Consider the following 14,457-nt stretch of genomic DNA (forward strand, 5'->3'; position numbering starts at 1 on the left):
TCTCCCTGGTATTTGTGGGGGACTTTTCCACAGCAGAAGAGAAAATGGAAAAAAAAAAAGATATTAAAATACAATTAGCATGTAAACTATAAGAGGTTTTCAATAGCAGCATAAACCATGCAGCTAATTTTTAGCTTTCTTTAGAAATGGGATTTTGCATTGGTTTGAGGCAGAGGTGCTATTAAGTAGTAACTGAAAGTGGCATTTGAAGTCTACTCAGTGGTCTGTGAGACAATGGTGGCTTAAGTTATAATCCTGCCAGAGAGCTCGGTACATCACAGAAACCACAACTGATCAGCAAGCTTGCAACTGAAGTGGAGAGGCCAGAGTTTGAGCTGATGGGAGCTTTGGCTTCCTTACTCACCTCTACCCTTGGCAGCTGGGATTGGAAGCAAACAGTGGCAAAGGGAGCTGGTAGGAGCATTGCTCCTACCTCAACCATCTTGACTGTGGGTAAATGATGTCTTGAAATATTTCAGTTTTTCTTATCTACTTTTTAAAATTTTCTCAATGTGTTTTGATATATTTTCATTCATTCTCAAATTAATAAATGAATGAAAAAGTGAGTAATAAAATAAAGCCCCTCTGGAGAAATACAATTTTTGTCGATGTCCATATTGCACTGACCACTGATATTTCAAATTCTTTTCTTTCTGTCCCCTTGTTCTAAGTGAATATCACTATTCTCATGCCAACACTCTGGCCAATTTTACCATAAGCAACCTTGCTTATCTCCAAGTGTAATTACCATGTTCCACTACTGTGAACGGATATAATATGCTTTATCCTTTTTATAAACAATTTGGGAAAGGCAATCCTAGATATGGGGAAATGAATATACTCAGGGAGGCCATTTGAGAATTTATCTACATTAAAAAAAACATAATAATTTTTTAACTCCTCAGAGAGCAATGTTACATACTGAGCTTTGTTCCTCCACAGTGAGATATGACTTAACTCCTTTTCCATTTGATAAAAATTATTAATATCCTGTGACAAGATATTAGAGCTCAGGGATATGAAAACATTTAGGAAGCAGTTCTTTCTGTAAAATAAGCTTTTTTTTCCCCTCTCTTCTTCCCCTTTTGGCAGTAAATCTTTATGAGGAAAGATGACAACATAGAGCACTTTATGCTTCTGTCCAACCACCATTGTCCCATCTGGACACACTCTTGAAATTCGTTGCTCTCCTTGTTGTTGTTTTTAGATGGAAGATCAGCCATTTAACCTGAAACCATACTCTCTGTCTTGAGACCTGTGTGCAGAGTATGACAAATTAATGGAAGTTCTTCTTGCCTGCTTGCCTGCTTTTATGATGTGCAAAAGATGAGAAACTGGAATAAATGGAGCTTGACCTAGCATACTTAGAAACATGACCTCACTGGGACTTAGCTCCCTTGAATACAAATGTCATGATCCTTCTTTCCCAGTGTTCACTCAGTGCAGATCTCATTCCGTGATAGCTAGGGAAAATTTGGTTGTCCTACAGCATTTCTGTTATATGAGAGCTTAATTACTGAGATACATTGGGGGAAGTTCCTGGAACTGAGAGACTGGTTGATTCATTATTACCAAAGTTCTTCATTAATCTGTCTTTAACTGTGTGTTGGTTAGCCTTTGACCTTTTCTTTCAGACTGAAGACTTTAGCTTAATTAATCTCAAACATCAGATATAATCTAGTGAAAGTATAGGACTGGAGGCAAGTTCCTGGGTTTTATTCTTGCTCTGGTAACCAGGATGAGTCACCAGCTGCAAAAGAGATGTTTCGTAAAGTTGGTAGTTTGGGGCAGATTTGCATAGATTTTTTTCATCTTCTGTGTTTGAGAAAACAGTTTATGTGGTTTAATTCATTGACTTCCCTCTCTCCACAATTTGGAATATTAATATGCTTTCTAAAAATCAAACTAAAACACATTTTCAACTAGAGATGTACCCCTTCTGCTGTAAAACGACCCAGTAATTCAGTTCTAGCAAACATATTAGAAGTCCCCCAAAGAAAAACGACAAAATGCTGACTGGATATAAAATGCTTTTGCATTGAGACCTATTGACTGCCAAAGTAATCCAACATTTCCAAAAAACTCAACTTGTGATGCATATGAGGTATGCATCCTATAAATCTGCTTTTAATAGACTATATTTTTTCTTAAGGTTCAATTCTCTTCAGTTTTCAAATACAAAGTAGCACTCTGAAGGGTAGATTATGGCTTTTGCACATAAGCTATTAGCTGTTTATGTATATATCTACCAACATTATTTTAAGCATTGTTATCCTGGCCACTTTTCATATCCAGTAAAGAAAAGATACATACAAAATGGGAAAAATCTTTCAGGGAAGAAAACTACTACTGTCATTCTTGCATTGGTTGGCAAATCCAGAAGTTCAGGGTGAGCTCTCGGCTGTGGCATAGACCTTCCATGTCATGTTGGACAAAGACAGAGACTCACTTCGCCATTGGCCAAATTATATTTCCTTTGCCTACTTTGCCTTTTTTTTTTACTCTTTGTATCTCTCCTTTCATATAATACACACAGAAATTTTCTTACTTAAAGTATTTAACATGACTTACCGTAAGTTTTTGAAACAAAGTTACTCGTGCGCCTTGGTTTCCATATGAAGAATGCTCTAACACTAACAGTAGCAAGAATAAGGAGAATACCAAATATGGTTATCAATATGTACAGAGAATTAAAGCCGTAGAAGTACTTGAAATCTTGTGTAACTCCAAAGCTTCAGAGGTACCCTCCATGTGACCTTTGCTTTCCCTAACTTCTCATTCCCTTTGACACCACCTTTGGAAACAATCTTTACACATATTTGGGATTTGATCCAAAGTCTTTAAGGCTTGTAATGATCTAACACACTGATAGAGAACTTTCTTTGATATTTGGTGCCAAATTTATTTTAAAAAGCATTTCACTTCATTGTAATTGGTTCCAGAGCAGATCTTTGTTGACAGCAAGTTTGAACCAATGCCAGCAGTTCATCACCACTGATCTAACAGCTCATAGAGAAGGATGACCTTTGTTTCTAGTTTTCATCTCTTGTTGGAGTGAAAATAAACTGCACTTCCTATTTGTCCACAAACTCCTTACAGATACTCCTTCTTCCTACCTTCTGCTTCAAAGGGCTCATGAAGACCTTGCTCTGAAAAGAAGCCTTCCTCCATCTATAAATAAGCTTGTGCAAGCAGATTTCAATGTGTTTCTGATCTAGTACGAGATAGCCCCAGATCAGGACTTATGTCTCTGTTGTAATATAGAGCCCACATAATATAACCTGCCTCTAGTGAAGCTAGCTATATTTCCACTCCAGAGCTGGCTGAACACAAGTCTGCAAGAGCAGAGCTTGCTTGTATCTCCTTTGAATACTGTGTAGGAACATACATATATATTTTCAAACTGAAATAAGCACACAATTTAGCAGTGACTTTGATTATCCATTGGAATTACCTCCCAAGAGGCAAGGTGGCTATGTATTTGTTGATAAATATATACAATATCCAGTCATAATGTGATATTTTTGCAGAATTTGTGTTTCAGCCAAACACAAGTTATGTGTTAATTAAGCACTATTTATTAACTTAAACCAGGGATGGGATAGTTGAATTGCTTAATTGCTCTGTCATATACTAGAGTTCAGACTAGCTCACACAACAGTCTGTTTTGGCCTGAAGTGCTATAAAGCTCATATAATTTCTTGAAATTAGTTTTCATTAGGTATGCCATCCTGTTTTTTGAGGTTAGTGACTGAATAGGGAAGCTGTTCGGAGACACTAATTAACATTCCAGCTCCAATTAAAGTTTTCCCCATAACTGAATTTGCTCAGTAGCTGTTGTCTGTACTGCCTTACAATTCCAATTTTTCCCATGAGGAGTATATTTAAAGGTAGCTTTTTCCTGTCTTTTAAACACAGTGATAAAATTACATCATCCAGGTCTCAAGGATGATCATATTATAGTGCAAGATGAGAAAACATCACTAAACAAGCAATTTAAAAATTTGCTTCACAATAACCTGCAGGGGTGAAAAGTTTTGAAAAACTATGTCCAAGCCAATAATTATGTCAAGCATGCCGCCCAGTGAAATGTACATTAGTGTGATGTTATTCCAGTCTAGATGCACAGGAAAATTTCCCAAAAATAGTTATTGACAACTTGCCAAAAGATTGTAATCCTGGCAAAGAATCAATTCAAAGTTAAAGCTGGTAGTTGTCATAACCCTAAAGCATACACATCAGGAAAAATAATATGTGGCAGGTTAAAGGCTACCATTACGGCTGATTAATATCTGGATTTCCACACAGTGCAAACACGTCCTATGTTATGCTATTTAAGTACAACAGCAATAATTACACAAACTTAATTAAGTACAGTAAGTACACCTTGGTAAAGTATTGTGTGAGCCACTTACTACAGATTTCTTTGCAAATGATCATAAAAGACTGAGCAGCTCTTCTCAATTGTCTGAACCGAGCTAAGAAATCCTCATAAAGATTTCAAGATTAAAAACAATATTTTTTTTTTCTTTTTTATGTTTTGCGGAACATTTTTTAAATATACACATATTTGAGTACTGCGCTTAGACCCAAGATGCATGTAAAATCGAATTTTAAAATCTGGTATGATATCAAAATCTGATATGCAGAGGGTTTTTTAGTCTCCGGACTAAAATAATCCTGAAGAGATTAAAATCTTAATCTTCATTTATGTTAAGACTCATAAGCCTTGTAAGATTTATGAGTCTTAAAAAGTAGTTTCTGGATAGACAAGCTTCTTCAGGAGACTCATACGTGTTACTAAATAATTCAGACCCATCTACTTCAGGCAACTAACATGGACTTGCCTTAGAGGTAGGCAATTTGCTATGACCATTGAAGATAGAATCCTACACCTCTGCACAACCTGCAGAAAAGGTACAGAAAAGGTCTGCCTTTCTTACTCCTTCTGGTAGGCACCTTTTGCTAAGGTAAGCCACTTTAAGTATCTCAGTCGGGAATACCCATATGGCTGAACCAACACAGAACCAGGGCTTTGTTTGGAGAAGGATTTGTGTAGGACCCACTTTGGAAAGCAGATACCTAGCAGCAGTGGCAGATACAGGGACAGAGGGCAGCTCCTGTTACACATTGGCCTTTTGATTAGAGCAGCTTGCCCAGGAAGCAAAGCCCTCCATCTCCTCTGCAAGAGGTTTGTGCATACATCTCCTGCTTCTCATTAGATCATGGAACAGATCCTCCTGCAAGATATGTCAAAACATATGGAACACGGGGAGGTGATTAGAGAGATGGTCAACATGGCTTCATCAGGGACAGATCATGCCTGACTAAACTAGTGGCTTTCTGCAATGGAGTGACTGTATAAGTGGATGAGGGAATAGCTATGGATGTCATCTGCATAGACTTCTGTAAGGTCTTTGATATAGTGCTCCCAAACATTCTTACATCAAGGTTGGAGAGATATGGATTTGATGGATGGACTATTAGATGGATGAGGAATTGGCTGGATGGCCATGTCCAAAGAGTTAAGTCAATGGCTCAATTTCCAAGTGGAAACCAGTAATGAATTGTGTCCCTCAAGTGTCCATATGGGGAAAAATACTATCAACAACATAGGCAGTGGGATTGAGTGCATCCTCAGCAAGTTTGTGAATGACACCAAGTTGAGTGGTGCAGCTGATACACATGAGGGAAGGGATGGCATCCAGAGGGACCTTGGCAGGCTGGAGGAGCAGGCCCATGTGAACCTTATGAAGTTAAACAAATCCAAATACAAGGTCTTGCACGTGGGTCAGGGCAATCCCCAGTATCAGTACAGACTGGGGGATGAGTGGATTGAGAGCAGCTCTGCAGAGAAGGACTTGGGGATACTGGTGGATGAAAAATTAGACATGAGCCAGCCGTGTCCACTTGCAGCCCAGAAAGCCAACCGTGTCCTGGGCTGCATCACGGGAAGTGTGGCTAGAAGGTCGTGGGAGGTGATGCTGCCCCTTCTACTCCACTCTGGTGAGACCCTACATTGAGTATTGCATGCAAGCAATTAGAGTGTTAGAGTGGGTCCAAAGGAGAGCCACGAAAATGGTCAGAGGCTAGAACGCCTCTCCTATGAGGACAGGCTGAGAGAGCTGGGGTTATTTAGCCTGGAGAAGAGAAAGCTCTGGGGGTACCCTATGGCAGCCCTCTAGTACTTAAAGGGGGCTTGTAAGGAAGATGGAGAGACTTTTTATCAGGGCCTGTAGTGATATGACAAGGAGTAATTATTTTAAACTGAAAGAAGGTATATTTATGTTAGATATAAAGAAGAAATTTTTTATGATGAGGGTGGTGAGAAACTGGAGCAGGTTGCCCAGAGAAGTTGTGGCTGCTCCACCATTGGAAGTGTTCAAGGTCAGGTGGATGGGGCTTTGAGCAACCTGGTGTAGTGAAAGATATCTGTGCCTGTGGCAGGGGGGTTGTACTAGGTCGTTTTTAAAGGTCCCTTCCAATCAAAACCCTTCTATGACTCTATGATTCATTCTATAATTCTATGCCAAGGACCAAAAATCTTGTTGCTTACACTGAAGCTGCTTTTGAACATTCCAGACAAAGCAGGGGCATTGTGTTACCTCTTTGGCTTTTTTATCTTAATTCTGTGAATGCATTTAATTTAGTATGTCTTAAGTGGAAAATGTGCATATAAATTATTTTCAATAGCACTGGGACTAAGTATCCAAATATGAAAATAATCACCTACATACAGTGTATTTGATATTAGGTTACAGAGTCAAGTGTTTTATACCCTTTGTGATTTCTCTGTTCCTGTTCCTATTAGCTATCTACACCTGATATGGGCAAAAGCCCCCATTTTAGCCTGCTAGTTAGAACATTTGTTTGGGAAGTAGAAGCTGTGACTTCAAACTTTTATGCTCAGGAGGTCCTGGAGTTCAAATATCCTAACTTCTAGGCTTTGGGGATAAGGACAGTCTGTTGCTTATTCAATCCTTGACCAGTGAGCGAAGTAAGTGACTGTGAACCCTGAGTTTTGCACTGAATGAACCAGGAATGGTCTGACCAGGGCACCAGGATGAGTGCCCTCACGGGACTTCAGCAGAGTTCAGGAACCTCCCAGACTACACAGCAGGAATACAGACTAGATGAGAGTTACTTCTGGTCATACATAGATGACTGTAAGACCATTTGGCTGAAAACAAATGTTCTGATTAATCTAGGTTCTTTGCAGGATTTAGATGCTGTCTGAAAATAGGTGGTCTGACTCAAGCACTGAGACTTAAACACTGACAGGCTGCTGATGTTGACAAGACTAACATATAGCTTACCTCTTGCTTTTAAGCACTAGGCCTCTAGGGTTTGTAATTTATCCCCACTTTTCTTGCAATTTACTTTTCTTGTAATTTATCCCCAGATTTTCTTGGGTTAGAATTATTCCAAGAAAGCTAAGTTAATTCAATTACGATTTAGGAAGAAAAAAAGCCTAACAGAAGTGGAACTTAATTTTAAAATGTTTTCCAGATAGAAAAATAATTTTTGATTGGAATGTTGACAAAAATGTCTTAATGATGACATCCTTTTTTTTTTTTTTAAATGATTTGGCTTCAGCCAAGCCTGATATCACTGAAGTGAACGTGGGGTTTTCTTCCACTTTTAAAAGTTCTAAGAAATGAAGTAACCATTCCAGTCTGCTCAGTCATCATTTAACATTGTTTTCATCCAAACAAACCATGCATCTGGAATGAAACACAAGTTTTATACAGTAGGTAGCTGAAAAAAGTCTCGCTTGTATAATTTGGCTTCACTTCTAGTAATTGACTGTGAAGAGCTGATCCTGCTCCCAGGAGGTTAATTGCTGACCCTAATTAACTTCACTATAAACCATTTTCTTTCCTAAGTGTCACTTAAAGCAGGAAATCAGTAGTTCAGAATTAGTATTCTATGTTGAAAGTCACTGACAATGTAGCAGAAATGTTTCTACTGGATTTATATAAAATGTTCCATCCATTACCTTCCTTTAAATTCTGTTGCCTCGTATCAAGTTTGCTGAGTTACCCTAAACAAAACAGTTATGTTTCAACAAAAATATTTCTTGACTTATTGTAAGCTTTTATAGATATTTAAAAATAAAACTGGAATATTTTACTTGAAAACTTCAAATAGTAACAGAAACTTAATTAAACTTTATAACATAAAATGAAAAATGCATATATAGTATGATTAGTCAAGTATAAAGACAGGTGCAAAGTCGTGCACCTGGGACACCATACCCAAAGAGCCCAGTACAGACTGGGATCTGTGTGTCTGGGGAGCAGCCTTGCTGAACGGGACCCGGGGGTCCCGGGGCACAAGCAGCTGAGCGAGAGTCACCAGTGCATTGCTGCAGCCATGAAGGCACGTGGGCTCCTGGCTGCATCCGCAGGGGCATTACTAGCAGAGGCAGAGACGTGATCATCCCACTCTACTCAGCACTTGTCTGGCCTCACCTGGAGTACTGGTGCAGTTCTGGTCCCCACAGTTCATTAAAGATGTGGAGAGACTGGAGAGGCTCCAAAGGTGGGCCACGATGATGATCAAAGGGCTGAAGAACCTGCCCGATGAAGAAAGACAGAAGGAGTTAGTTAGGTCTTGTCTCCCTGGAGAAGAGAAGGCTCGGGGGGAACTCATCGCAGTATTCCAGTACTTAAAGGGCTGCTACAAAGAGGACAGAGGCTCTCTCTCACAAGGACCCACACGGAGAAGACAAAGGGGAATGGGTACAAGCTGCACCAGGAGATAATCAAGACATTTTTTACAGTGAGAACAATCAATCACTGAAACAACCTCCCCAGGGACATGGTGGAGTCTCCATCACTGGAGGTTTTAAAGATGTGATAGGACAGGGTGCTAGGGAATCTCATCTAGGTTCTCTTTCCTGGGAAAAGTTGGGCCAGATGATCTTTCGAGGTGCCTTCCAGCCTGGGCTGTTCTATGATTCTATAATTCTGTTCTAGGAGTCTTTCAAATGAAAAATAGTGGAAAAGCTGGATTGACATGATCACAGTGTCAGTTGAATGATTTTCTATGTTGTTTGTTTTGGTTTTTTTTTTCCTCAGATCCATTGGCCTAGTACACCTCTGCAGGCAGAAGAATGCGCAATTAAAGGAAGAGATGCTGTAAGTATCATTAATTACGAATCAAGTATACTTTAATTATACCAGTGGCTGGTCCAAAACAAGGATTTAGGTATCCCTAAACTGCAGAGAGATCAAAGCACAGATATAATTCTAAGTGTTGCAGCTTAAAAATGTGTAACTACTGTGAACACACTAAATTATTAGTTTAATTGCTTTTCAAACCAGATCATAAATGGGCAAGGAACACTTTTGATCATCTGAACTTTCTCTTAATTCTTTTTCTGGTGATATCAAAGAAAGCACCTTACTAATTCTCCTTTCCCATTTCTGTTTCTCTTTCTATTCATACACACAGGATACCTTCTCCATTCAAGCTTTTTCACATTCTAATTTATCTTTAAAATTCACATTCTCTAGAATACTTTCAAAAAAGAAGTTAAATTATTAATAATTATAAAATATACTCTAAACTGGTTTGCCCTATAGGTTTTTTGGTATATTAATTAAAATATTCTGTTTTAATGAGCCCCAAAACTGTTCTGTTCTTGTGATCCAGTGCTTTGACTGTAATCAGTTCCCGGGGAAAAGCCCAAAAGCTCACTGACATACAGCAGCTGATATCATTGGCACCACAGGATGAAAGTTCTTCTGGATGGGAGCTCTCTTTAATTTTGCAGTGCACCAAGCTCATTATCTGCACCTCATAAACACACAGCAAGTACAACACCTAATAAATCCCACAGCTGAGAGAGCTCGCACTGTACCAAAGGATCTGAAAATGATGATAGTTTTACAGCAAGAGCGACAGGAATGTAGGACATGGAAGGGCACATGCACAGTTTTCCCACAAATAGAGCAAACAGGCAGCCTTGATGATAACCACAACATATTCCCAGTAAAGATTAGGAAACTATAAAGATTCCTGTTGAAGTACAAGCATGCGAACAGTCCACATCAAGGGAACTTGTGAACCAGATTGGAAAAAAAAAAAAAAAAAAATAGTAACAATAACAAAAAACCAACATGATACTTCTCTCCTTACACTCACCTGCCCTAGAACTGATCCTTTTTGAGGTATCTTACAAGTTCCTTGCATTTTTCTGAATGCTTTTGTACCCTTGAGAATTTCAGGTGGCTTTGGTTGAAAATGGTGTTTTTCTACATTATCCAAACTTTATGATCCTATTAAATGAATCCAAACCCTAAATTCTTTGAGCTTTATTTAATACTACCTCTCAGCATAGGCTGTTATTACAGTTAAAGTTCTGTCATCTTTCCTTCACCACTACATGATGGGATTTATTTTCTGATACTTTGACAATATTCTTTGGGTTAAATAAATACAGAAATGGGTACTGTTTTTCCAATGTAATGTAAAGGTATCCTTCTCAGACTCATGAGATTCCCTAAAATTCAAAATCTTTTACAATCCAATCTGTTATTATAAGCCTTCAAATTTGCATTGTAATGAATAAGAAAATTTAAAGAACTTAATATCTTTCCCACATCACTCTGTACTGTGAAAGTTTGGTCTCCATTTTTTTAAAAAGAAAACCACAGAATTTTAAATAATCACAAGACTCCAGAACTGGAGTCTTTAAGAAAAAGGTGTTAAAATTGCAAAAGCTGGAAATATTGTAATACCAAACAATATTCTGATCCTCACATGAGACCTAATTATGTATGGGACTATGTGAATGAGTAAGACTAATTAATTCCAGGGAAACCTTAGTAATTTTCATTAGCATGCTAGTATTCAGTAAGCTAAATCGCTCAACCTGAAAGGAATCTAAATTAGAATAAAAAAATTTCCTATTACTTTTCTTTTCACCTTTGTTTTTTGTAGCCATAAACCAATATTCACTTAATGGCATAATGTCTTAAAATCAACCCTTTGCCATTTTTTAAGTTCTGAATGCTATTTTTCCCACTGTAAAGTCTCAGAAAAAAAAATTACTCATCAGTGCTCTTTCAAACCTTTTTGCTTATTTCCATGCTGCTTCTTTCTTTATTTTCCTTTGCAAAAGATCTGTTACTCAAGGCATAATTAACATTAAGTAGAACTACAAATGCTGTAATAAGCATCTCTGTTGAGGTACTTCAAGTGTTCTCTGCTACCTCTTTCTGTATAACAGAACAGGCCACTTTTACAAGCTTTTACAACCTTTAGAAGTTATCAGTTCATCTTGTAGCAGTAAAACTGCAAGTACTGTAGTCATAAATACAGTTTCAGAGACCTTGTAACAGACTTAATAGGACAGTTAGAAAAGCCTTGTCTTAACAACACATGTATCACCTTAAACTCAGGCCACACTTTTCTGATCCAGGTCAAGCCAAGGAAAAAATCCTCCTGCTTTCATCCAGTTTGCCAGGAAACACACCTGTGGTGTGAGAGCTTTTGATCCTTTCAATTATTTTATCAGAACTGGAAATCATTCAGATATAGAAATCAAATTCTGTAGTGATGACTAATTCCTTCACACAGAGAAGTTTCAGATGAATAAAATTCCACAGACCTATTAATATGTCTATGGAGCCTCCTAAAGACAACCACAACATTTAATTCATTAATATAGTAGGAAGAAAACTTATTTTAATGTTCCCTTGGCTGATGCATGTCTTCCTTGTTAGTGGGGCCAGCAGCAATGCCTAGTTGCCTGGCACTTCCCAGAATAGCACCTTTTTTCATTTGTTTATAAATGATAAAGTCTAGCCAATTGGGATGACTTTTTTCTATATTTGGTATCTGGCTCATCCTGTTTTTTTCTGCAGAAATTCTGAGGCATTTCTGTAAAGGCGCACAGGAGAAAAAAATGTGTAATTTTTGCCCATTTAAAAAAAAAATCCTAAGATCTCTCTTCCTCCACAGTTCTTTTGAGACAAAGATCAAGAGCTGCAGGCATATGTGGATAAAAAAGGAAACCATGGAGTAAAGACCAGACCACCACTGAGAGAGAGCAGAGGGGATAAGTCAGGAACGTCATACTTGGAGGGGAGGCAGAATGAGGAACAACATCAGTGCCCAGTACAGCATCTATTTAAAAACTGCAAAGCACCATAAAATTCCTATGTATTAACATTCTGCTACCACCAGTCAGCAAACGTTTGTGAAATGCACATGCAAAGTGGGCACCTCTGTCTCTGAGTGTTGATCCGTGTACAGAGGATCACATCCTACTAATCACAACTCACTCTTCTCTCAACTTCTCTGACAATTCAAGTAGCAGGTTTTTTTCAGTGGGTCTAAGAAATTTTGTCCAGGTGAGAGATCACGTGGATGCCATATGAAGGAAGACCTTTATTATTTTTTTTTTTTCATTTACTGTAAAAAAAGAATAAATTAGTTAGGAATTAAGAAATTCCAGAAGTAAGATATTGCAAGTTGATTTGTCCTTTGCATACACATAATATTTATTTACACAACAGGTTACCTTCCTGTGTAGGTTACCTGCTTCTTTCAATTAGCATGAGAAATCTCCAAGGTGAACATTTAAGGAGAATCATGTAGCAAAGGAGAATTCTTCCTCATGATCCTTATTTATTTGTTGGAGCAGTTGGAAGACTTGCACTGAATGACACAAGGGTTTAAAGAAAGAAGACAGGTGGGTTTTAGTTTTGAACCCAATGTGGATTTGCAAGAGCTGAATTCTGCCCATGGCCCTGCTGCAGACTCATCCTCTGTGACATGAAGTTCTTGCAGATGGTTAATAAGACCCAGGATTGTTCTAATATAAATATAGCAGTCTGAAAACTAGAGTAGTCATCAGTGAAGGACAGCAAAAAGGAAATTCCTCCACTCTGTTTTACATATCCATTTTAGGATAGAATTAATTGCCTTTTGGAGATGTCTAGCCTTCTTCGTTTACTATTGAAAAACCCTAGGAGAATAGCATAAATTACATGTCTAAACTTTAGAATAGCTAAAGTTAGCTAAGATTAATCCCATTATAATTGTCATCTTAAACCTGGTGTGACTGTTAAAACCCAGGGTCTGACTTGCAGAAATGTTGAGCAATGAATGGAAATGAACAGGAATTTTGCTCCAAACATAGAAATTGTTGCAAAATGTTAAATACTCTGTAAAACCAAGTCCCAGGAGTCCCAAAATCAATGGATACTTTTATCTCACTGTCTCCACTTCTAATTTAGCACAGGAAGGATAATGACCCTACATCTCAAAGGGATGTTTGAAAATTTTTTAATTGTAATATTTATGAAGCTGCAAATACACTAATGAGTCCCAGAGTATCGCCCTGGGGGAAATGAATAATTTCTTCTTCAAAGGAGGGTTTGAACAGTAGGAACAGCTAAAGCATGAGGCTATACAATATAAAAAAAATATTGATTAGCAATTAATTATACAAAAAATTAATGGTGAAGATGTCTTATGGAAAAAATGTAAGAAAAAAAGTGTTACTTTTCTTGAGAAAAAGTATATTAAACTTGAGAGAGAAGCCATTTGCTGACTATTCACGTCTCATGCTCTGAGTCTAATGTCTAGTGCATCTAATAATGTTTAGTAAAACAAATATTTAGATTTGGAGAATATGTCTGAAATTAGAGAAGCACAGAAGTGTGTTTTATAACTTAATAACTCCTAATTGGTTAAGCATCAAAAACAAATTGTAATAAATAATGCTCTAAACTTGCATTTTTCATGTCAAAAGTGTCCATCACTGAAATTGGTGGCACTGAGGTACTAACATGAAAGTGGGAGAACTAAGATCTTATATTTAACAGGATAGAAAGTTTCCATACACAGAATATCACCTAAGGGCACCTAAGATTAAAAAAAAAACAAAAAAAACCCACAAAAACTCCAAACACAAAACTTAAAAAAAAAAGTGCTAAAATTTACCAATTTTTTATTTTTTTGTGTGTGTAAACCAGGATGAATGTGCAAATTACATCCGTGTCCTTCACCGATACAACAGAACGCATCTTCTGGCTTGTGGAACAGGAGCTTTTGATCCACTCTGTACTTTTATTAGAGCTGGACATCCATCAGAGGTAAGAAATTTGTTTTACAGTAGTGACTCTTCTTGTCTGGATTCCAGCAAAGCCTCTATGGTTAAAAATAAATATTTAAATTCAAGTGCTCAGAGTTCTCATACAAACCATACAAGAGATATTTTCCCTGATGAAATGTAATGCTGGTCTAAAATTCAGTTTGTGACTAGAGGAACTCACTAATGATTGAAAGTATATTTTGGAGAATTAAGCAAAGAACTCAAAGTAATTTTCATCTTAGAATTTTATTACTAGATAAACTGACATAGAAATTCTTACCAAAAATTATTAAATATTCTGGAGTTTTCAGCTAAATCTGAAACTGGTTTTGTTTGTTTGTTTT

The 14,457-nt window shown here is 37.6% G+C and overlaps 1 protein-coding gene across 1 annotated transcript in view; it reads left to right on the forward strand.

Moving 5' to 3' along the window:
- The window catches only part of SEMA3E (semaphorin 3E), a 146,654-nt gene that overhangs the window by 76,566 nt on the left and 55,631 nt on the right, over positions 1 to 14,457 (forward strand). The window contains exons 3-4 of the mRNA XM_075024733.1: positions 9,084 to 9,143; positions 13,995 to 14,114. Coding sequence (XP_074880834.1) covers positions 9,084 to 9,143; positions 13,995 to 14,114 — 180 coding nt within the window. The remainder of the gene's footprint in view (positions 1 to 9,083; positions 9,144 to 13,994; positions 14,115 to 14,457) is intronic.

The sequence above is a fragment of the Buteo buteo genome, chromosome 4 (assembly GCF_964188355.1).
Source record: "Buteo buteo chromosome 4, bButBut1.hap1.1, whole genome shotgun sequence".
NCBI classification, from domain to species: Eukaryota; Metazoa; Chordata; class Aves; order Accipitriformes; family Accipitridae; genus Buteo; species Buteo buteo.